Raw genomic sequence first — 24624 nt, 5'->3', positions numbered from 1 at the left:
CCCTTTTCAAATTCACACTCACGTTCTGTCCCACAGAATAAATCAATTCCTCTTCATTTCATGGAATGAGATTCCATTTTCCAATTCATGTCGCCAATGCAAATACATTTTTGCTTGATATTGATAATGACATAGCTGATGAAATCCCCACAGCTTCTCTGCTCTAATTTCAGAATGTATTTCAAGGGCATGAATGAGCATCACTTGCATGATTGACCTGCAAAATGGATTGTTGAGGTTAGTTTCTCGGGCAAGGGAGATAAATGGAGGAAAGAAAGAAAGACAGGCTGCTCCTGGGAGATTTGGGGCTGCAAGGCTGAGTGACGGAGAGGAGGAGGAGATAAAAACAGGTAGACAGAGGGAGAGGTAAAGACAGCAAAGGAGAGAGATGAAATATTGTTTGCAGAGAGAAAACTTGAAGCTGAGTTTTCCTTTCATTTTGCATACAAAAACCTTCAAAACTGAACAGAAATGCTCCAAATCGGGCTCTCTCTACTATACGGCATTTGCCTTCACCTGGTTTTACTCAGCACTGCAGAGGAGGGTCTCGAGTTCCCTAACTTTGACGGCAAGGACCGGGTGTTGGACATCAACGAGCGCAACTTTAAGAAAGCTCTGAAGAGATACGACCTGCTGTGTCTGTTCTACCACGAACCAGTGCCTGCAAACAAGGGCCTGCAGAAGAGGTTCCAGATGACAGAGCTGGTGCTGGAGGTAAGAAAAAGGGGGGTCTTACTTACACATGTGAGGTAGACAATATATTAAGTATCCCTATCAGCGCAAGAATAAAATAGAGAACTTGGAATGTAATGCTGTGATTAATTCTTTATGCTGGAATTTGAATTTATTGCAAATGTTTGAGACATGAAGAGAATCTGAAAATCTACTGCAATGCCCCCTAAGGACTGTGTTGCACATTAAATGCTCAATTCACTGGGTGTCATTTAATTCTCAATTACGCCACTACATCTATTAGTTTTCAGCTAATTTTGTCAAACCTTGTGTGTCCAGATTTTTTTAGCCCCCCTGCAGCACTGATGAATGCAGGAGTGGCGGTATAGCTCAGAGGTGTTATCAACTTGCAGATAATGTTTTAAATTTAAAAAGTAATGCAGTTTAATTTAGTTTGTCCACATTCATAAATTTTAAATTAAATGTGCCACAAAATTATTGACATAGCTACCACGTCTAACAGGGTAAACAGCCAATCATAGTTCAGGGTTTTGGGATGTTACCCTGGGTGTTTTTTTTTTTGTTTTTTTTTGGGGGGGGGGGGGGGGGGGGGGGGCAGCCCTGGACATCCCTCTTTGAAACACCCCTGCTTGTATAAAAGTCGCCTTATTAACAAGTGGGACCATTTTCACTATGCTTAATGCTGCGTTCAATATGTGTCAGTATTGTTTATTAACTTTTCAAAAAGAGTCAAATGCCATCTTAAACTCCTTCAGGTAACTTTATCCATCTTCACAAAGTTGTTTCTGTCTCCTTTTAGCCCCCACATGTCTCACTAACAGAGGTTTAAAAAGTTGTGAGGGGAAACAACATGCTATCAGGGACTCATTAGCCTACTGATGTTAGCATTTTGCAAAGTGATGTGTGTGATTTTTAAAGGATTAGAACGAACAATTAAGGACAAAGATTTATAGCTTCATCCTTCCTGTCCGTCATAAATCAACATCAGTACACGTCCATTTCCCTGTGACAATGACCCCTCTGAAGTTCACCTGAATCAAGACCCAGACGACTCGTCACTGATCAAAGACAAAAAAAAAAGGAGATTGATTTGTGTAAACAGCTCGACATATCTGATGTCACTGATAATGTCAAATATCCCCCCCGGCTTGCCTCACTGTGGTGCTCGTTTGACTCTTAACTTGTCAAAACAAGTCATCGGAGTGTCTTTGAATGCATTATATCTGAGCTCTCAATGTGTACACAGCCTGCTGAAGCATACCATGTAAAGGGAAGTCATAATTCATCACTGTCAACATTTTGACAAACAGTCAGTATTTTACCTTCTCATTCTCTAAGCTCAAAAAGCAGTGATTTAAATCCCATTACATGCCCCCCCCCCCCCCCCCCCTTTGGTGCTCATGGGATTAATTCTAGGTCGTTCTGTTAATTATAGCGCGTTCCCAAAACTCTCTGGCTTTGAACTAGAAATAAGACGATGGACGCTTGCATTCTTGATCATCTCATTTCCAGAGCTAAGGGTGCGAGAAAAGGCTACATGTTTTTGTTTTGTTCAGGTTGTATTTGTCATCATCCATAAGCTTCCTTTTCAGTCAATACTTTCCATCATATTTCCATTCACTGTTTGAAAGCAGAAGCTGTTTCATTGGAGTGTTTTCTTCCTACATCAGTGGTTCCAAAACGTTTTCGACTTATGACCCCTCAGAATGTAGTGATGTACTCAGGCTGACTCTTTTCTCATGTTGTTGAGTTTTGTCAGAACTTTGCAACATTCACAAGAAAAGGCAACAAGTAGGCATCATTTTTTTTTGGAAAAAGAATCATGTTTTATTATCTTTTAAGTCCAGTTGAGCATCCATGTGTAGCCATCAATTGTGATGAAATCAGAACCCCCTTTAACTAATTCATGAAATGGGCTTTATTAGACTTAAACTGACTCTACGTGTTCAGCATAAAAAGTAAGAAAAGCAATGAATCAATATAAAATAAACAAAACCAACGCATGAACCTGTTGGCATAAAAATATATTAAAAAAAGGAATGAAGTTTATTAATGTTATCATGCATATTGGTGTTTTTAGATACATGGGCGGTTCTAGGCAGGGGCCAACAGGGGCCAACAGGGGCCAGTGTCCCTGTAACTCTGAGCTTGGTCCCCCCTGTGGCCCCCCCTCCAAAAGGAAGAGCCCCCCTTAAAACACACTGGAATTTGACTCAACAACCGGAGTCACAATCTAGTATTGAATACTGTTACTGAAACAATTATAAATCATGGTATTTAATGATGTGGGCTATTATTTGGCATACTATATATTTTTGAAAGCGATCATCTTTGTCTACTTTTCACCTCGGTTTAATGTCTCTGACAAAACAACTAGCCCCAGATTGGCCCTCTCAGTAAAAGTGGTCTAGAACCGCCACTGCAGTAACACAATGTCTGTAAGACAACACCAGCATGTCTGGACTATTGTACAGTGTTTTATTGAAGAAGATGTTCAGTGATCCTTACTGTTATCTGTCTGTCAGCTCACTGCTCAGGTCCTGGAGAACAAAGACATTGGTTTTGGGATGGTGGACTCCCAGAAGGATGCCAAAGTGGCCAAAAAACTGGGTATGAGTCATGTTTCTGTAAGACATTAGCTCACCTTGATCTGCGTCACCTTGCTACTTTCTTTTCTTGTTAATCTTTGTAATCAGCGTTCATAAAGTCACATGCTGTACTCCTGATGTTTAATAAGGTCTGGAGGAGGTGGGAAGTTTGTACGTCTTCAAGGATGACCGGGTCATTGAGTTTGATGGGGAGCTGTCATCTGACACTCTGGTGGAGTTTCTCTTGGATGTGAGTGAACAATCAGATTTCTTACTTTTCAGATTTCTATCATCAGTGAAACTTTAACTGAAACACATCTATAAGAAAAGCTTGATATTCAAGACACGTTTTCAAATTCTTGCCAAGAGATGATTAGATTGATACTCTCGTATCTGTGAGCCAGAAGCCATTTAGCTTAGCTTAGCTTAGCATATTGAATGGAAGTAGGGGGACTCAGTTAGCCTGGCAAGGAGAGAAAGTACATATTAGAAACATGTAAAGTATTTCACAGTTTTTTGTCTAAACCTACTCAAATTTGTCAAAGCAAAAGTGTAAGTAAAATACAAAACCACAAAAATGGAAAAAATACACTTTTCATGGTCAAAATAGTCATGGGTGTGCATTAAATAAATAAACACTATACGTTCTTAAGAGAGCTTGTATTGGGCTCTAAGGTATTTTTTTTACAGCTGGAAAGAGCCAGGCTAGCTGTTTCTAGTCTGTAAGTTACACTAACATAAATAGCTGCTAACATTTTAGCATATGAGACAGCTAAGCTTGTTTCCAAATGATCTAAATATTGCTCAACGTTTTATTCTTTGCGGTGATAGTACCTGTATTATACCGCCCCCTATAGGTGCTGGAAGACCCGGTGGATATGATCAATAACGCCATGGAGCTGCGTGCCTTCGAGAGGATGGAGGAGGACATCCGCCTCATTGGCTACTTCAAAGGAGAAGATATATGTTAGTTTATGAATGGATTTGACTTTGCATTAACAAATGATGGGATTGTTTTATGGGATAATCTGTTTTTCTGATCCCTTAAGTTGCCTAGCTTTGCTCCTCGGTTGCTAATGGGATGGATGGGCCACTGAGCTACTTTCCTGTACATCACTGTGTAACCGGCTGTTAAAGGAAACCTGATTCTCTTTGTCTCATGAGAGCTTTTAAATAGCTTCTAGTACTCTGTCTAATAGGTCAAACTACAATTATAGTTCCTCTCAACAAAATAAGGAGAAAAGTGACACAGGGAAGATGCTATCCTTTATAAGACAGTGTTTCCTTCAGTCTGTCCGGGGACAGGTTGGTCCCTGGTTGTGACCTTGTTGGGAGCAGAGCCAGGAGCCATCTCAAACATATCAAACTGTATAAAGCGAAGTTACTCTGGTGAAGGAAGTACAATCATGAGGGGGAAATGAAATGAACCAAAGGGGCTTTACTGCTTTCCTTCCTGATCACATACTCAAGATTAAGGCGAGGAAATGTGACCCAAGTGTAAAAAGAGAAGACCAACACTTAAATCTGTCATTTTCTTGTGTTCTTCATCTCTCTGGAGTTCATCATTAATCTCTCTCTCTCGCTTCCATTTCCTCAGACTTCAAAGCTTTTCAGGAGGCCTCAGAGCGCTTTCAGCCTTACATCAAGTTCTTCGCTACATTTGACAAATCTGTAAGTCCTATTCCACAACACGGTCCACATGGAGTCTTTAATTCTGATGAAGCAAGTAATGCTATTAATAATTTATTCAGAACCAGGCAGGAAGAGTCATGTTTCAAGTCTTCATGCTAAGCTAAGCTAAGCTAAGCTAAACTTATTGCAATCTAATATATATCGTTTATAGCCAAGTAAGGTATCTATCTTCTCATCTAACTTTCAGAATAACTTTCAAACTGAATAAGACAGTTTCCCCAAAGGTCAATTATTATTATTATTATTTTTTTTTTTAAAGATTTATTTATGGGCTTTTTATGCCTTTAATGGAGAGATAGGACAGTGGATAGATTCAGAAATCAGGGAGAGAGAGAGAGTGGGGAACGACATGCGGGAAAGAAGCCACAGGTGGGATGTGAACCCAAGCCGCCCGCTTGAGACAACAGCCTCCATACAAACAAAATGCAATTATCCAGATTGTAGTTTTTATACACAATGAAACAAACCATATCATTAGCTCCACATGCTAATCATGCTGTATGTTTTAGGTGGCCAAACATCTGTCCCTCAAGATGAACGAGGTGAATTTCTACGAGCCGTTCATGGAGGAGCCGGCCATCCTACCTGGCAGACCTTTGTCTGAGATGGACATCGTAGAGTTCGTCACCCAACACAGAAGGTTGATTAGATTTGTTTCTTTTACGTATTCATATCCCAATAACACTTGGTCAAAACTCAATCAAAAGAATTCATTACCAATGTTTTACAGGGCTACTTTGAGGAAGCTACGGGCAGAGAATATGTTTGAAATATGGGTAGGTAATTGTTTGCCAAAGAACGATTTTAAGCTAATTTCAGGTGATTCATCCCGTTTGTCCTGAAGACTGTTTTCCATTTCCTTAGGAGGATGATATGGATGGAATACATATTGTTGCGTTTGCTGAGGAGGAAGATCCAGGTTTGTGTCTTTTCCTTTTAGTTCCGTTGTTTTTTTTTTTTTATTCTTTTGGGCACCTTAAAAGGTTCTTCTTTTCTGTATTTTTCAAGATGGCTACGAGTTCCTGGAGATCCTAAAAGACGTAGCGAGAGACAACACCAACAACCCGGAGCTCAGCATCATGTGGATCGACCCTGACGACTTCCCTCTGGTTCTGCTCCATCATTAGCTTATGTAACAAAGACATTAAATGTAAAATAGGACAATGAAAATCTATATTCACTTTTTGTTTATCTTGTCCTTCCAGTTGACTACGTACTGGGAGAAAACCTTCAAGTTGGACCTGTTTAGACCTCAGATCGGGGTGGTCAATGTCACAGACGTAAGTAATGATTGAACTCCTAAGTTAAGTGTGTTTAACCCTTACCCCCTTACCTTGACCGTCTTGTTGTGCTGTGATCTAGGCCGACAGTGTGTGGCTGGACATGTCCAACGATGAAGACCTGCCCACGGCTGAGGAGCTGGAGGACTGGATCGAAGACGTTCTGTCCGGGAGGGTGAACACAGAGGACGACGACGAGTCTGGAGACGACCAGGAAATCACTGACAGCTACATCACAGAGGACAGCTATGAGGGTCACGAGCCAGACGAGGAAGAGGAGAGCGATGACTAACTTGAAGGGTTAATGGTCGGTTTGTCTCCTTGCAGTTTAGACTGATTCATTCGAGCCCTATTTCAGACAAAGATGTGTAATTTCTATGTCTTTACTTTTATCAATTCTGTAAAAGATATCTGCATTTTAGCTAGTAAATGCTAGCCAATGTTAGCAAGATAGCTGCTGACTTTGACTGCACGCTGTTCGGTGCTAATGTGCTCGTGTAACATATTTTTAAACGTCTTTCTGCTGCAAATAGCTTTAGAAAAATATGTTTAGAACACATAGTGAATCAAAACAATACTTGAGCATTAAACACAAAACATTACCAGGCCATACACTCAACACAACTAGCAGAAAGAAGCTAAAATGCTGCATTAGGCAGGTGGAACACATTGTTAATCTGAATGACATCTATAACATTACACACATTTTTAATATGAACAAATGAACACTAGTAGGTTGACAAATGATTGTGACATCATTAGGACATATTCTAATGGTGTTTATTGATGCATGTAGAAGTGAATGTCTTTTCCCTTTTAATTAGAACAGTCCTTAAAATTTCTTGAGATTATTTCAGGACAAAATAAAAAAAAAGTTCTGACTCGGCACAGCACAGCTCCACAGAAATCTCAGAACAAAAATAATAATCTATTCACATATCATTTATAGATCCTCTAACAATCATATTTTAGTTGAAGGAAATAAATTTGACAATAAAATATATATCTACGATTCCTCAGAAAACATGGTCAGCAGCTTGGTTGAGTTGCCAGTCTACGCAAACGGTCTGGCTCAAGTCACTCATTTCTTATTTTGTTCACCTTTTCTAACCATTGCTACTCATTCAATTGGTTAAATAAATGAGCATATCTGCTTCCTGATTGGGTAATCTGAAAAAATAAATAATAAATAAATAAAATAATAACAAAATATAACCTAAATTTTTCCATAATGAAGAGGCAGGAACAGAAGTTTACCAACAAATATGTTTTTGCAAATGGATTTCTTAGTGTGGAAGTGAAAGGGTTAAAGGGTAATGCTAATAGTTGTGTATAGTTAACTTAATTCTTGATTATTATAGTTGTAAATTCGTAGTACCTTCATCATTATTTTTATTTAATTCCTATATAATCTAGTTGTATTAGTACTCATATGAATGTTCTTCTTGTTGGGATCAATAAAGGATTATCTTCTCTTATCTTATAATAAACACTATTTTGAGAATAGAATTTGATATAAAACAGCATCAAAAAAAATGTGTGTGTGTGTGTGTGTGTGTGTGTGTGTGTGTGTGTGTGTCTCGTTAAGAAGGTCCAGACTGGGGCCCAAGACAACAGATTGGCCTCTCTGACGAATGATTTCACCTTGAATTATTCAAACATCGGTGAATAATTTAGCATCGTTAAGCCTCCTAATGGGCGAGGGGACCTGGACAGTGAGTCGGGGGGGAGCCGTGGGTGAGACATTGGGCTCTACAAACCGCATAAGGAGCGGACACCCTGGACATGAATTAATAACACAAGGCCATGCATGAATGAATGATTCCCCTGCAGTGTGTAAACAGGATGTTTAGATATCACGCTCTGGGATTCATATAGAAGCCTTAAAGCTGAGAGACGAGAACATCCTGGTCAGTAATGTGCACTTAAACATGACCTGAGGCAACAAGACATTTCACGCTTTCTCCTCAGGGGGAAAAAAAGTGTTCCTGCACGGCCTTCAGGGTTACATAATCCTGTCAGAGTCAAGCGTGATGGTGTTTTACATGAACGCTGACTAAAAGGAGGGCAGGAGGACGCACGCACGCACGCACTCTCTCTCACACACACACACACACACACACACACACACACACACACACACACACACACACACACACACACACACACACACACACACACACACACACACACACACACACACACACACACACACACACACACACACACACTCTTCTGTAATCCCGTGAGTGAAAGGACAACATAGAGGTGTGAAGGTTTGACAGGCTCAATTTAAACATGACAGAAGAAAAGAAAAGAGTTCTAAGGTGTGGATTTCTGAAGACACTCACAGATAGAAGGATTCCAACACGAGCCTCCACGTGCACATAACCAAAGTCATTACCAAACAGATAGGAGGGGAAGAAAAACATTCCATTTAGATGCAAATGCAACCTCATTTCCTCCTCCATCCATCCTCGTCGCGGTCCAGGCGGGGAATGGGGAGGGGGATTAAGTTGAGGACAGATCAGTTCCGACAGGATGACTCGCCTCCCCGTGCTCGTGCAGGGGGATGAGCTTGTTTGTTTTCAGCGCTGGACGCCGACACTGACATTCATTTACCCACTAAACCCGGCTGCGTCACCATGACAGGCTGACAGCGAGCCAATTACCAGAGAGCTTCATGAGAAAGAAAATAAAGGCCAAAAAAAAAGTGGCATGTCGCGCAGCTGGACCGCACGAGTAATGGGCAAAAACAGAGGCGAGTGTTGGGGGGGGGGGGGGGGGGGGGCTAGAGATGTACGGAGTTAGTTTGGAGGGATGAGTAAGAGGTAATAAAAATACTATTAGTATGTTTAGTAAAAATTTCGGCTTCAAAATTTGAATATTTTCATGAAAAAAATTCGGCTTGAAAAAAGTGGAAAATTTTCATGAAAAATGTTCAGCTTCAAAAAAGTTGAAAATTATACAAAATAACTGAGACCACATCAAAGGAATATTCTGCTGTTAAATCATACTGAATTTCTCTCTGTAAGTTTGAGAGCAGGTCACTGTTACAAAGGGAAAATGCACAGTTGGAAAATGTTGTTGGAAGCCAAGAGGTGCCATGGCTAAAATAATTTAGATTCTATATATTATTTCACTTGTAATACACATCTAAAAAACAACAACAAAGCAAACATATCAAAAAACAACGAGAGTGATCCCTCTTGAAAATGTGACAATAGAAGCAATATTTTTGATGACTCATCTGCTACGATAATTCACAATAACTTTGTTAGGTTGCAACAGTATTTCCAACATGGCCACCGCCATCGATGGGACTCCAGCGCCCCCTGCAGGAACAGAGTGGTGATGTCACTCAGGCTAATTAATATTTAGAGTCAGCAGAGTAGAGGGGGAAAGGCAAAGAAGAAAAGTCATCAAACTGTCTATAACTGTGTCTTCTATGGACTGCATCAACCTGAGTGACCTTCAACCTTTTGTAGTTCAGTTGAGTGTGTGTTTTGGAAGCGTGTATGCGACGACTCCACCAACCGATCACTGCTGTGCTGACTCTGGTGGTCAAAGGAGACTACCAGCACAATATGGCAGCAAGATTTTGGCTTCACTTCTGCACATAAAATAGGAGGACATGTCATCAATATTTATATACTGATATTCAAATCTGTGGTGTAATCTTTTTTTTTTTTTGTCATAATAGGGCAGCTTTAGAAAAACAAACAATGTGGTTCATGGGGCGCCTGCTCTACCAATTAGCTAAATGTGTTTCGGCTAAACACCCTGCAGGATTACTGAGATGTTGAAAACTGTAAACAAACTTTTTTTTTCTTCTTTGCCGACATCTGACACTGATTTGTGTAAACCATGAATGTACCATGAAAAGGTACATTCGAGAATAATCTCACTCATTTGGCACATGTGAAGTTAAAAAAATACTCAGCCTAATAAAGTTTCAGCTGAGAAAAAAAAATCCCCTTGTGATAAATATGAGCCTCATACAGCAGTTTTACAAATGTTCATAAAAATGTTTATTCATTTTTTGTACAAACGTCTACGCTGTGAGACGAACATGTCTTATATTGCAAATGTCGAGTCATATTGGTAAAGCTGTCCCGACATAAACCAGACCATGACGCAGGACTGTGAGCGTTTCTGTGACGGGAGGGGAGGGGGAGAAGGCTGCTCATGTGAACTGGAATGGCAAAAACACACTTTCATACATACACACACATACATGCTCGTTAACATAAATAGATACAGTGTAAAAACAGGAGGCACAGTCACAGCGGGGTCAAAGTTCATCTGTCAGCAGGTACCAAATGACAGGTGTTGAATTAAAGACATTTCTATTAGATTTGAACAGTTGAAAAGTTACAGTGTAAGATTTATTTCTTATGCTTTTTGTATGAAAACATGGTGCTGCTGCTTTATGCTGGGTTAAGCAGCCAGGGGGCAGTAGTGGATGACTGCTCACAAACACACCTCATGAAGTATGACTTTTTGATTCTGTTTCCATGTTAAGGCAGGGACAGAGTAGTCACTCATGATGTTGAAAATGTCATTTTAGTGCCTTTAGCTTAGCTTCTGGCTCTGCAACATTAGCTGATTTTAATCCAGGGAAAGAAAAAAGAATTCCCTGTGAGTGTCTAATGTGGAGGGATCCCTGTGAGCAAGTGTTTGTCAGACGACAGAAGCGAGACATGTTGAAGGAAAACCAGACGGTCCAGTTGGGAAGGAGGTTCCACCCTGCTGCAGCTCGACACTGACAAAAAATCTGCTTATTTTCATGCGTTCAAACACTGTGTGACCTCAGAGAAGACACTCAACACTGTAAACGCTCACATAAGGGCTTCATCGAGCTCAGTGTCTGAATATATAGAACTTGTTTTCTCAGTCAGATTTTAAAACCTTGATGTAGTGTAAATGATATTGATACTTGTTTCGATACCACAGCAACAAAAACAAAAACACAAGTCCTAGGTTCCCAGTTTTGGGTAGTCCCTTGTTTTTTTTGTTTTTTTATCATCAGTACCAAAAATTGCAAGCCCCCTCCTGCACTCGGTCTAAATCACAAAAACACATATGAGACAATTTCCTAATAACAAATCAAATATTCCTCCAGCTGAAGTGTGTGGTGATTTATCAGCACACACCCAGGACTCTTGTGTTTTCAGATTTTTGCTCACAGCAGTTTTGTGTTCAAAATATGACCGAGGTGGAAAATTGTCCACATTTTTGACTATCTTAAAGTTGCACTCTGTAGATTTTGTAGTGAAATTTGAAAGTTGGAGAAGTGAAACAATTCCATACTATATTTTCTGAACTGAATACACAAACTTTACTCATAGAAAAAAAGGGTCCCTGAACACTGTTTGGAGCTGAAAAAGCTACCAGGAGCGGGCCCCCCAAAATATATATAAAATATATAAATCTTGCATATAATTCTCTAATTATAATCTTCTAACAGTTCCACGGACCATATTTTCCTCTGAGGACAGTTTGTTTATAGAGTTATAAACATATACCACAGAATCTGTACATTTCTCCAACTTTCACATTTCTCTACCATAACTCCATAGTGCACCTTTAATCCTCAGGTGGAACTTTTTTTTTCCCCCACAAACAGGTGAAGTGACCCAGAATGAAACTTCAGTCTGACAGTTTAAGAGATCATTACATAACAGCATCATCCAGTTTCTTGTTTTCTACACTGATTAACACTGAAAAAATGTCAAAAGATGTCTTCAATCTTCAAAGAAGGGAAAAGAGAAGTTCATGAAGTGGTGATTACTGCATGACTCTCTCAAAGAAATAGAAGTATAATGTATGCATATATAAAATGGGGCACTAGGCGTGGCTATCCGGCAGCCCTACCTGCCTGCTTTAGCATGTTTTAATATCATCTTTAATATGAGAGTTTACAGTATGATGTCTTCACTCTTTGTAACACACAGATTGTAATCAGTAGTATTTTTTTATTCCTGACATCGTGGCTCCTCCTTCCCGTCACATCAGGCGGTCGCTTGTAGACTTGAGAGCCTCGAGAAGGTTACTGAACCGATGAAGCGGGGCGAATGTTTGAGGGCATGTGATCCACCTCTGAGCGTCTCCTGTGATCCGGATCATTCAGCGTTTCATCCCCGGGTTTAATATGGCATGTGTGTTCCCAACTGGAGTGGAAATATTTGGGATTTTGCACCTGGAGGAAGAATGGTGCACGCACAGAGAGAGGTCAAAGAGTCCAACTTCGGCTGCACATAGGAGATGATGTGTGTCCACCTTTTTAGGTGTTTTCTTTCAATTCATAAACATCAAATGTGCATTTAATGCAAAATCCATTTAAAATTGAGTCATGTCTCTTTTGTAAAAGAGCATTCCATTTCGTTTGGAAGGAGACGCTGCAGGCGCTGTGGCAACACAGCAGGATATTTATCATGTGTCTCCATAAGGCTTCAAATATAAAAAACATCCATGTCACAGCAGCACAGTGCTCAGTTGTTCATGTGTTTGTCTGTCCAATGGAAATGAAAAAGAGCGGTGGAGACGATAAAGTGAGAAATAATCCCGTCTTTGTTTGGCTGCAAAAGTTAACGACTGATTGCGTTGAAACGCGCACGCACACGCATGCACGCATGCACGCACACGCACACACGCACACGCACGCACACGCACGCACACGCACGCACACACACACACACACACACACACAGTATGTGCACACAACAAAGTCCAGGACGTCCAAGTTCAACGACTTCCTTCTTTTTCTTGTTTTCATCCAAAACAAATGTAAAAAAGAGGAAAATATTCAAACATGTGTGTTGTGTATAGCTTCATATATAATATATATATATATAAAAAAAAGGAGAAATAAAAATCTGCAAACCCAAACAAAGCGGTGTGTGAGTAGTAAAAAAAGAAAGTCCTACACGGAGGTCTCAGACTGTAAGCGCAGGACAAACTTGTGGGACTTTGGGTCGATGTACTCCTCGGACATCTGGATGTACGGGATCTTCTTGGACGTCACCACCAGGCTAAAGTCGGCACACTTGAGCAGGAAGACGGAGCCGTCTTTGAGGCCGCTGGTGACCGACGCCTCGCTGACGAGCGTCCACTGGCGGGACAGCCAGTGGTCCCGGCTGTACTGCAGGGTGGGGCCGGGGGACAGGTAGCTCTCCAGGAACGCCTGGGAGGCAGAAATAAATAATATTCATTCTCATATATATACATATATATATATATATATATATATATTGTCTTTGTGTATTTGTTCTCACTTTAGTTGTCATGTCTGTTATGTCTATATATACTTGTTTCATTTTGTTCACCTTATCACCCAAAAAATAAATAAATAAATAAAATAAAATAAGTAAATAATAAAAATAAAAAACAATAATAAAAAAATAATAATAATAACAGACTCACTGTTTGTGTTGATAAGAATAAGTACTATATTAAACTCTTCCTGACCTTGGGCGTCATGTTGTTGGTGATGCAGAAGGCGAGGTGCTGCTGGATGCTCTCCATGCTGTGGCAGTGCTGCTGCTTGGTGGTCCTCAGGTACTTCTGCAGAGCCCGGGCCATAGAGGGGAAGATGGCCTGTGCCGCCTCTCGGGGGTCCATCACGTCCCCCGGAGCCTTCTTCTGCTCCTCCTCCTGCATGCGCTTTACATGTGTGAAGGCCTCCTCTACTGCCACCACCAGGCTGAGGGTGGGGAAAATGAAGAGGAAAAAAAGAAAAGAGAAAAGAATAGGAAATGCTTGTTGTCAAATTTTTATGTCCAATGCTTTTTTTGTATTTTCTCTTCTTTCTCTTTTTTCTTGAATAAAAAAAATGCATCAAAAAAGAGGACTACATTCTCTCTACAGTCACACAGCGTCACTGACAACACTTTGAAGACTTTTCACACACAACAGCATGACTTACTTCCTATATCTGGCTGCTTTATCCTCACATTGAGTCATATCCCATTTTTAACCCCATCATTTCTGATTTTATGGTTTTAAAAAAATCAGAAATGTAAGTGAGTTAGTCTCTCGTATTACCGTGCTCTGCGTTTCCGGACGCGCCTCTCGTGCTCCGCCTCCTCGTAGTACAGCTCGTTGTGGCTCGTGTCTCTGCGGCGTGCGGCGGCGGCGATCATGGCTCTGGACTGAGAGTGGGCCATGCCTGCTGCTGCATTGTTCCCAGGACCTGCATGGGACGATAATACAGACAGGAAGTGGTTTAATGTGTGTGTGAGTGTCTCTCTTATCACAGCCTGAAGAAGACTTTGGTGATGACATTAAGTGCAATGTGAGGAAGATGCTGCTTCATGTTAGCACCACAGATACTCTAACATTCCCTTTTCTCTTCCCCTCGCTGTCCAATCCAAGTGGAGTCTTCAGCTACTTCAACACTGTTTGGTTTTTTGGGGATCGGGGATGGGAGGCTGCTGCTGATGAACCCTGCCTGATGTTAATGCAGGTTAAAAGACGGCAGAGCTGCTGAATTATTAACAAGAGGCACAGATCGAACATGAACAGAATTATTCATGGGCAGAGAGGAGGGAGTGTTCAGCACACAGCAGCTCTGGCTGCAGATGTTAGGAGTAGAGCCCGAGCCATTAATCGGCCAGCAGATAATATCGGCCGATATTAGAATATCCTTTTGTTTATGTTGCAGGAAAATTTGTATAACAATTTAAAAATATATTTATAGAAAACTTACTATGTGTCATTTCATGAGTTAATTTTCTACAAACTAAAAACACAAACAGCGTAGCTTGTATTTCACGTTCCCTTGGTTACATTGTTCTTAATTAAAGCTTTGTGGAGAAAACAATACAAAGACTAAATAGCTCGTCTGGCGTCATAAAATCACAAGAAGCTATTTAGACGTGCTGTGATGGAGTCACTTCTTTAATCAGGGAACGATTATCCTCTGTCCCTGACTTCAGATTAGGTATTACGAGAGAGAGAGAGAAAGAAAAAGAGAGAGAGAGAAAGAAAAAAAAAAGAGAGAGAGAGAGAGAGAGAAAGAAAAAGGAGAGAGAGAGAGAGGTCCCTGAGCAGCTGCTGCAGATGAAAGAGGAGAGAAAAATGACAGGGCATAGAGCGTAATAGTTTTTGATTTATCAGTCCTCTCAACCTCTAACTTTTCAAAACATGAGGGAGTGAAGTTAGTGCTCTTAAATGAATCTGGAGTACACTTCAGGGAGAGAGACAATGTAATAGAGGGTTTGTGTGACATTCTGCTGAGCACGAGATAACCTGAGGCATGCAGAGAGTGAAGAGAGGATCCACAGTGAAGAGTGTGTTTCACCTCGTCTGACAGGACTGAAGATTTAAGGATAACTTTAGTGAAGTGAACACAGGCCGTGCTGTGGGGGTGGGGGGTGGAGGCAGGGTTAACGTTACTTACTGTCCAAAAGGTAGGCTTTGAGTTTGGCTCTAAAGACTAGTTAACGTAAACACAGTAAAGAGGAGAGAACAGTCAAACACAGCAGTGACTGTTCAGAGGGTCCAACAACAAATCAAACTTTACTCTCTATTAGTGCTGATCATTATGACATTATTATTATACTATAAGTGGAATATCTGAAGATGACTTCTCTTTGAGTGTGATGAAAGTTTAGTACATATTGTACTAAATATTTTATATTTATATATTTATCAATCATGTATGATTTTTTTTTTTAGACAGAATAGTTTATTCCAGCATCTGGAATGAGATTTTTCAGTTTTTCTATCATATGTATCCTGTTTGTTTTGTTTTCGAGTGTATATTAAATATATTGTGTTATATATATATATTATATAATGTGACCAAATGAAGAGTCTTTAAATAGAGAAGAAAAGAATGATGGATTCATTGTGTATGACATTTTGTGTTTTTTATATTTTACATTTTAAATTTCTATTTTATATATTGTAATATCTTCTTATTCAGTATTATTTAAGTTGTTGCTAGTTCTGCTTTATTTCCTTGTTAATTGTTTAGCACCAATATACCAAGTCAAATTCTTTGTATGTGTAAATGTACTTGGCAATAAACCCCGATTCTGATTCTGATTCTGATCTGTACTTTAAGCTGGAGTTGCAGCTGTATTGCATTATTGTTGCATTGTTGACCTTTTCTTTTTTTTACAAGATAAAACATGGAGTTGGTTAATGGTGAGATCACATGAGAAAATAACATTTGCTCTGTTTTTCTGAATTATCAAGATTTTTATCTCGAAAATTACGAGTACTGAGATGCTTGGCTTTCTCAGAACAACACCAACGCCCAGGTTGCACTCTAAGGGGATCCTGCATTTTCAGCAGTTGCTTGTTTTTTTCCTGAGTCACCTGAATACATTTCAAATGCATCATGTTAAATCAGTGAAGCATGTTGTATCAGAGCAGCAGATCCTGTCAGATGAAAAGATGGAAGTTACCTAAAGAGTATCTCCCCATGTTTCAAAACTCTGGGAACGCTTACTGCTTTAAAGCCCCGATATGTAAACTCAGCCCCCAGGGGGCGTTCAATCAACGATAACAAAAAGACGACGTCAAGGCTGGCGGGGAATCATGGAAGTGATTCTCTCTCTGCTTCTTCCCCCCCAGCAACAATGAAAACAAATTCTGAGTTGACGGTAGTCATGACGACCGTGCGAAACCAACCTGAGGATGATAACCGACGCGCTAATATATCCAAATTTAATTTACGTGACGTTTCTATCACAGCAGCACATACGCTAGCTTTTAGTAGCAGCTCACGCTTCATTATGTAGTGGTGTTTGACGTAGCATCTGGTGTTTACATGGATACGGTAAACATGTTGTTACAACTATTAAATGATTGATTTCTCGGACTTTGATAACTGTTTTAAATATTAGAGGTAATATAAGTACTCAACCAAAAATATTAACATAGGTTTGATGTATTTTTTCAGTTGAGATGTCTACACCTCTAAGTGAGAGAAAATAGTATTTTATGATTTTTCAGAGAGAGTAGAATCAAATGAATCAATAAGTGTGATCTTTAATCTTAAAATCCTAAAAAAAAGTGTGAGAATTATAATATCAGGCAGGAAAAAGGACCTTCAGAGACTTCACCACACAGAAACACCAAAAGACAAAGACCAAGACACAACATGGAGCTGAAAAAAAAAGAAACCATCCCACTCACCGTCAGCAGTGCCTGCTGGGAACTCACCATCCACGTTGTAGACCTTGAGGCCGGCCAGGTGCTTTGCAGCGCGGGACTTGGAGGCAGAAAGCAGAGCAGGATTATGGACCGGGAAGTCGCAGTAGTAATGCTCCAGGATGGCCAGAGCTGCTCGCTGAATGCTGGAGAGAGGAGAAGAAAGAGTTCAGAGTTAAAGCACTTCAGGTAGAATCCAGGTGTGAGGCAGAGCTTCCCAGAAGGAGAGAAGAACGTGAGAAACGGTAGCCAAAGGACGTTTCACACCGGTGATACAGAATAGGAGGAAATCCCTGCAGTAACTCAACAAGCTTTCTTCCCTGAATACAGAAGAAGAACGAGAGCAAGAGGCATTAGCCCAAAGACCTCCTTGGCTTTCTTTGAAAACTTGCTCCTTCTTGTATTTCTTGAGGAAAGACACTTTCATCTGCTGAGGGAAAAGAAGTAGACAGAGTTTCTAAAGTTGGCTGGAAGCGGGTGAGAAACAGTTTCATGTGGAGAATTAGAATTCATCAAGCAAATAGCCTGCCTTTTTTTAACATATCCTTGATGAAACTGAGGAGAAAAGAGGCACTTAAAACAGTATTTCTGAACCGAACTGACCAGTCTCTTTGCTGACTGGTGAGCAAGGTCAACCGGAGGATGGGTCCAATAGTTAACTGACTACAGTCCATCTGAAGTCATGTTGTGTTGGTTGTCAACGCTAAGGCAGGGCAAGTTTATTTATAGCACGTTTCAGAGCGCTAAGAGAAAAGAGTAAGAAGCGAAACAATGAGAAAGAGTGAGAGGCCGGTGTGTGCCTGAGCTCTACACCACATCCTGATCTTTCAAACTGTGGAAAAAAAAAAAAAAGAGAACACGCCTCGACTTGTCCTTCATAACACAGCACCATTAATCCCATTGTACATGAGCGGGGTGTTTTCACATGTTGTGTGACATAAATCATTTGCTCCTTTATAATATACGACCTCGGTTTTCCTGGAAGTCTGGGGGTGAACATTCTTTCTCTGAGGAGTTTAAATCACAAGAGAAATAATCATTCAGTTCAACTTCAGGGTCTAACATGATGAGTAACTAAAGAAAGCTAACCCAATACTTATAGCATTAAATAGTATTAAACCAGTTATTGTGTAACTAGACTAAACCACTGGCATATTTTTATTTATAAGGGTATTCTCGGTATTCTGCTTCCATCCTACCTACAGAGCTACATACTTCAAAAAAGTAATGGAAGTTACCATCCCAGATCGCAGGAATTACACCTTCTAACCATCCCTATGTTGTCATGGCGCCGCGCTAGTGGCAGCCTGTCGTAGCAGCTCCGGTTTTTTGTCTTGCGTTTTAAGTGTTTTTAAAGTGTTTTGTTACGTGTCAAGTCACCTGTCGTAGCCTATGAGTTAGTCAAGATGGACACTAAGTGGCTTAGTCAAGTTTTATTAGTTTTTATATTTTTTTTCGTGTCGGGACAGTATGCCAATGCATACTAACGGTATTGTTTACACGCACGACCAGCTGTTAGAGCTCTCCAAACCACTACCTTAGACGGGAACGAGACACCAAATCCCAGAGGAGCTAAGGAGAAGACACCGAGGATGCAGAGCCGGTGTTATAAGGAGAGCAAGGAGGAGAAGGTTCAAGCCCTGCATCCCCTCGATTGTCATGGGGAATGTGAGGTCGCTGGTGAACAAGGTGGACGAACTCGAAGCACTCATAAGATCACAGCGTGAATACCGAGAATGCAGTTTAATGTGTTTCACCGAGACATGGATGCAGGAGAATATTCCGGACGCAAACACAACAATGGATGAATTTATGACTGTACAGGCTGACCGGGATCACAGGCTAAGCGGTAAGAAGAGAGGAGGGGGGCTTGCTCTGCTTGTGAATAACCGATGGTTCCTTCTCACATTAATGTAAAGGAGCGCATCTGCACCCCTAACATCGAACTGTTAGCCATTAGTCTGCGTCCATACTATCTCCCGAGGGAATTTACCAGTGCTGTTGCCATGGGAATTTTAATCATGCCTCTCTCTCTACAACCCTCCCAACTTTTCACCAATTTGTCATGTGCCCTACCAGAGACAATAAAACACTGGATTTACTGAATGAAAACACACAGGATGCATACAGATCCATAGCCCTGCCTCCCCTTGGTAGGTCAGACCATAACCTGGTTCTGCTTAGTCCCACCTACACACCAATTGTTCAGCGGCAACCACGAGGACAGTCAGGAGGAAACCAATGAGCTCCTGCAAGGGTGTTTTGAGGCTACAGACTGGGATGTGCTCTGCGAAGCCCATGGGAATAACACTGACTCCATGACGGACTGTATAACTGACTACATCTCCTTCTGTGTCAATAATGTGGTACCTACTAGGGAGGTGAGGTGCTTTGCAAACAATAAACCCTGGATCACCAGTGATTTAAAATGTCTGCTAAATAAAAAGAAGAAGGCATTCAGGGACGGTGACAGTGAGTTGCTGAAGAGCGTACAGAGGGAGTTGAGGGTTGGCTGAGAGAAAACAAGGAGGCATACAGGAGGAAGCTGGAGAGCAAGCTCCAGCAGGACAACATAAGGGATGTGTGGCACGGTATGAAAACCATAATCGGCTTCAAGGTGAAAGGAAATCAGGCAGAAGGTAGTCAGGAAAGGGCCAATGAGATGAACGTGTTCCTTTGGCTACCTCCCCGGCCCCTGATAGCCACACAGACCCTACATCCTCCCCCCTCACAAAGGCCCCCCCCTCCCCGCAAGTTACCTGGACGGCAACCACTGCCCCCCCAACATGCTCTGACCCCCAACGTGCCCCACACTTCTCTGGCCTGTCTGTCTGTCTCCAGTAGCCAGGTGAGAATGCAGCTCGAGAGACTCGGCCAGAACATGGCAGCAGGTCCAGATGGCATCTGCCCCAGGGTTTTGAAAGCCTGCGCAGGTCAGCTATGTGGCATTCTACAGCATCTTTTCAACCTCAGCCTCAGCCAGGGGAGGGTGCCAGTGCTGTGGAAAACATCCTGCCTTGTTCTGGTTCCCAAGAAACCCTCTCCCTCTGCCCTAAATGACTACAGACCAGTTGCCCTAACATTGCACATCATGAAGGTACTTGAGAGGCTGGTCTTGGCCCACCTGAAACCACAGGTGACCAGCTACCTGGACCCACTGCAGTTTGCATACTGCCCAAGGGTGGGGGTTGAGGACGCCATCATCTACCTACTCCACAGAGCCCACTCTCACCTAGACAAGTCTGGTAGCACTGAGAGGATTATGTTTTTTGATTTTTCAAGTGCTTTTAACACCATACAGCCAGTACTGCTACGTGAGAAGCTGGAGCTGATGCAGGTAGACACCACCACAACATCATGGATCATGGATTACCTGACTCACAGACCACAGTTTGTGAGGCTGGGGAGGTCTGTGTCTGAGCGGGCGGTCAGTGGCATAGGAGAGCCGCAGGGGACTGTGCTGTCCCCTTTCCTCTTCACACTATACACCTCAGACTTCTAGTATAACTCTGAGGCTTGTCACTTACAGAAGTTCTCAGACGATACTGTGGTAGTAGGGTGTATCAGTGGTGAAGAGGAGACAGAATACAGGATGCTGGTGGATAACTTTGTTGCACGGAGTGGGAAGAACCACCTGGTGTTAAATGTAACAAAGACCAAGGAAATGGTGGTGGACTTTAGGAGGGACAGGCCTGAGCTAAGCACCATCTCTATCCTTGGGGATGAGGTGCAGGTGGTGGAGTGCTATAAATACTTGGGGGTGAACAATAAACTGGACTGGAAGCACCACACAGAGGCTGTCTACAAGAAGGGTCAGAGCAGACTCTACTTCTTGAGGAAGCTTAGGTCTTTTAATGTGTGTAGCAAATGTTATCCATGTTTTATCAGACTGTTGTGGCAAGTGCAATTTTCTTTGCAGCCGTCTGTTGGGGCAGCAGCATCAGGGCTTGTGACTCTAAAAAGCTTAACAAGCTGATTAGGAGGGCTGGCTCTGTGCTGGGGACTGCTGTGGAGCCCCTGGAGGTGGTGATTGGGAGAAGGATGATACAGAAACTGTTGAAAAGGACAGATTTAAAAATACTTTTTTTACCTACTGCAATTGCACTTTATAACGACTCCCCTTTAAGTAAGGACAGAAGACATTTACATTTTTAAACTTTAGCCTGAGTTGCATATATCATATATCAAAATGTATTGTGGGCTCATGTTTTATGTATGGGTGGGATATGTATGTATATATGTGTTGTGTGTTTGTATGCTGGCTGCTGGAACACCTAAATTTCCCTGCTGGGATGAATAAAGTATATCTCATCTTATCTTATCTTATAGCCCGTACTGAATTAGGAAAAAGGGCGTTCAAGTATGCTTCTCCCTCTTCTCGGAATCGGTTGCAAGATACTTTAAATCTTGAGGAGCTGGTTTCCTTGAATGTTTTTAAAGGTCGTCTTAATGATCTGGAGGCAGAAATATCTGACTGTAGAGGTTTTAGCTAACTCGTATTGAACCTTTTTGATGGCTTTGTTGCTGATGACTTCTGACAGATTCTGATGAATGGTTCTTATTGTGATTCCTGTATTTATGTTCATTGTTGTCTCCATTGGCAGTTGTTCTTAATTAAAACGTCACCTTATCAATGATCATCATATGTGACCGTATCAGAAACAAATAGCAAACAGAATAATCACGCTAGCTACTGAACGTAGCATATTGAAGTTGGTGGAGACCAAAACAGAGGAAAAAGAGTTGTGAATGGAATTTAGCCTGGTTTAGATTTCTGCATCAAATGTATGCCTTAGCACCAAAATCGCTCTGCCAACTGGAGTTTGTTGGTGGAGTATTGCAGAGCGACGCAGACACGACATGGATGAGACCCAGAAGTATAAGCCAGACGAGTATAAAGAGTTGCTAATGTTCCTGTGTGTATGCTACATGTACAATCAGGACACTTTCTGCTAACATATTTAACATGTGAATGAATTAAGGTTTAAATATGTCTCTATGACTCGAGTTCTATAGAACATAGAAACTCAGAGGATTTGATGTATACTAACACTCTGATGTGATGCCACAAGAGCTCAGCTCCTCTGACCTGCTTTTAGCTGACAGAGGACAGCAGATGCTAACAGCTGTTAACTGAGCCACAACATGACTTTACTGCTTAACATCAGACCTTTTTTAGTATGTGTGTGTGTGTTGATGTATCCTCTGGTGTGTAAGCCCTCGCTGTGTCCTGTGTCATTCTCTAAGCCACACGGAGAGCTAACTCAATATACAGGAACAACAACTCATGCTAGCAAGCAGCATGCGCTTCCTATTATCCCAGAGGAGGATAACAGTGTGATCTCTGACCCGCTCGTGAAAGCACTCTCACATGTTTTCTGATCCTTTGTGATTTCTGTTCCTCTCTCTCACAACAAAGCATGCATATAGTGACAGAGCCGTTTGTATTGAAACATGCATATACACACAAAAAAAAAACACATTTATACGAGCTGACAGTAACAACATGACACGCAGATGTTTGGGTAGAAAATTAGCAACTTGTGAAAAGACAAATAGGGAGTGTATTCATGTTGATCTGTAAAGAAAATGACCCACCCAAAAAAAAAAAGAAAGAAGAAAAGAAAATCCATATTCTTAAAAAGAGGAGAAATGCATATATAATATTATACTCCTTTTTTTATTTTTTAAAGAGTTTAATGAAACCTGCTCAAAGTTTTAATTATAAGGGACAGGAGTTGAAAACTGAAACGCTCTATGCAACACATCACATGCTCTGTAATGTGAGTGTATGTTACATCATCCCTATCAAGTAATTCAATTCCTTATTATAACTTTCTTATAAGTAAGTTGTAATAAATGATAAGGGCACATGGAATGAGCACAATTACTTTTTCTGTATTACAACTCACTTGAATTTGATCACTATAGATTGGACAGGGATAATGACATCAATCTTTCACCTTTAAAACAAAGTCATGTCCACTTCAAACAAGGGAGACTTTGTGAACAAGACAGCAGTGTGAGGGGTGTTTTCATTTTTCAATGCGCCTGCTAAGTATTTACGGGTGATTCTTTTTTTTGAGGCAGGAAAGGGGGCTTTTGTTTCAGAACAGAGTGTGATGACACCTCTGATGAAGTTTAAGTACGACTGTCATGATTTGATCTGGTTGAGTATTTTGTGTTTTTAGATTCTTTAAGTTTCTTTTTCTCCCCTAGAGTTGCTTCTTTCCCTTGTGTGTTAATGTTTCCTAGTTTGGTCTTCAGTGTTTCCTGTTTTATTTTGTAATTCTTATCCTTGTGTTCCTTCCCTCTTGTTGTTCATTGTTGAATGTAAGTTTTTCAGTCTATGTTGGTCATGGTCTTTCCACTTCCTTGTAATTCCTCATGGCGCCCTGTTTTTGATCTTTGCTGATTTTTTGTTCTAGTAAGTTTTTGTTTTGCCTTTTTCAAATGTCGTGACAAAGACAGACCTCGACTGAATTTGAAATTCAGAGCCACAACAGAAGGGACCATTGTTCAGTGATCAGTTACATAAATGCTGTAATTGACATGTTAATTGACTCATCTGTTACATAACTGCATTTTTCTTATTATCATGTTACTTCAGCATATTTTGCACTATTCACCACTGCACTGTTTCATATTTAGTCATGTAAATATTAGTCTTTTCTTATTATGTTTATTGTTCATATTTAATGTTGTACCTGTACATAAGAGATGTGAATGCTCATTCACGGTGTGGGTCAGACCCTGGACCTCGACCGGCAAAGAATTTACGCAGACCTGCTAAGAAGAAAACCAACGCAGGAAAATCATTCAGTGCTCCCACATTGTAGCACAATCTCCTTCCAGATTTCTATTTCCTGTAGATAAAGCACAAGACCTGTATCATTTCAAATGGCTTCTTATCTTTGTAAACTGTTTACAAAGATCACTGAAGTTAAATTCAGTTCACTGAAGTTAAATTCTTTGTGTGTGTAAGCATACCTGGACAATAAATCTGATTCTGATTCTGATTCTGAAATGCTGCGTTCCTGCCACTTCCTGACTTCTTTCAATTATTCAACTGAGCAAACGTGACGCAGCTCCACTGGACTACAGCGTCTGAGAGGAAGTAAAGAAAATTACAGCTGCCTTTGAGAGCAGGATAGTTGACCTGTCGTTTCTTATGTCTTTGCTGATGACTGACCAGAGGCAGGAAT

At 41.0% G+C, this 24624-nt stretch overlaps 2 protein-coding genes across 5 annotated transcripts in view; one reads left to right on the top strand and one right to left on the bottom strand.

Moving 5' to 3' along the window:
• Window positions 1-208: 208 nt before the first annotated feature.
• Window positions 209-8127, top strand: LOC109996565 (calsequestrin-2). Its single transcript, XM_020650755.3, has 11 exons — window positions 209-714; window positions 3219-3303; window positions 3431-3531; window positions 4139-4247; window positions 4879-4952; window positions 5483-5613; window positions 5704-5749; window positions 5838-5892; window positions 5982-6082; window positions 6179-6253; window positions 6336-8127. Exons 1-11 carry the CDS (start codon window positions 472-474, stop codon window positions 6543-6545), a joined length of 1230 nt encoding a protein of 409 aa, XP_020506411.1. The 5' UTR covers window positions 209-471; the 3' UTR covers window positions 6546-8127.
• Window positions 8128-10260: 2133 nt separating this feature from the next.
• The window catches only part of LOC109996581 (vang-like protein 1), a 57901-nt gene continuing 43537 nt past the window's right edge, over window positions 10261-24624 (bottom strand). For 3 of the 4 annotated variants that reach the window (XM_020650775.3, XM_020650776.3, XM_065951704.1), the window contains 4 exons: window positions 17405-17565; window positions 14300-14447; window positions 13724-13958; window positions 10261-13439 (listed from right to left, as the gene is read on the bottom strand). In XM_020650775.3, the coding sequence (XP_020506431.2) occupies window positions 13179-13439; window positions 13724-13958; window positions 14300-14447; window positions 17405-17565 (805 nt within the window). In that variant the 3' untranslated portion in view covers window positions 10261-13178. The remainder of the gene's footprint in view (window positions 13440-13723; window positions 13959-14299; window positions 14448-17404; window positions 17566-24624) is intronic. The other variant, XM_020650778.3, reaches the window with a different exon arrangement.

This window comes from Labrus bergylta, chromosome 24 (assembly GCF_963930695.1).
Source record: "Labrus bergylta chromosome 24, fLabBer1.1, whole genome shotgun sequence".
Lineage (NCBI taxonomy): Eukaryota > Metazoa > Chordata > Actinopteri > Labriformes > Labridae > Labrus > Labrus bergylta.
This window is presented reverse-complemented; position numbering and strand designations above follow the sequence as displayed.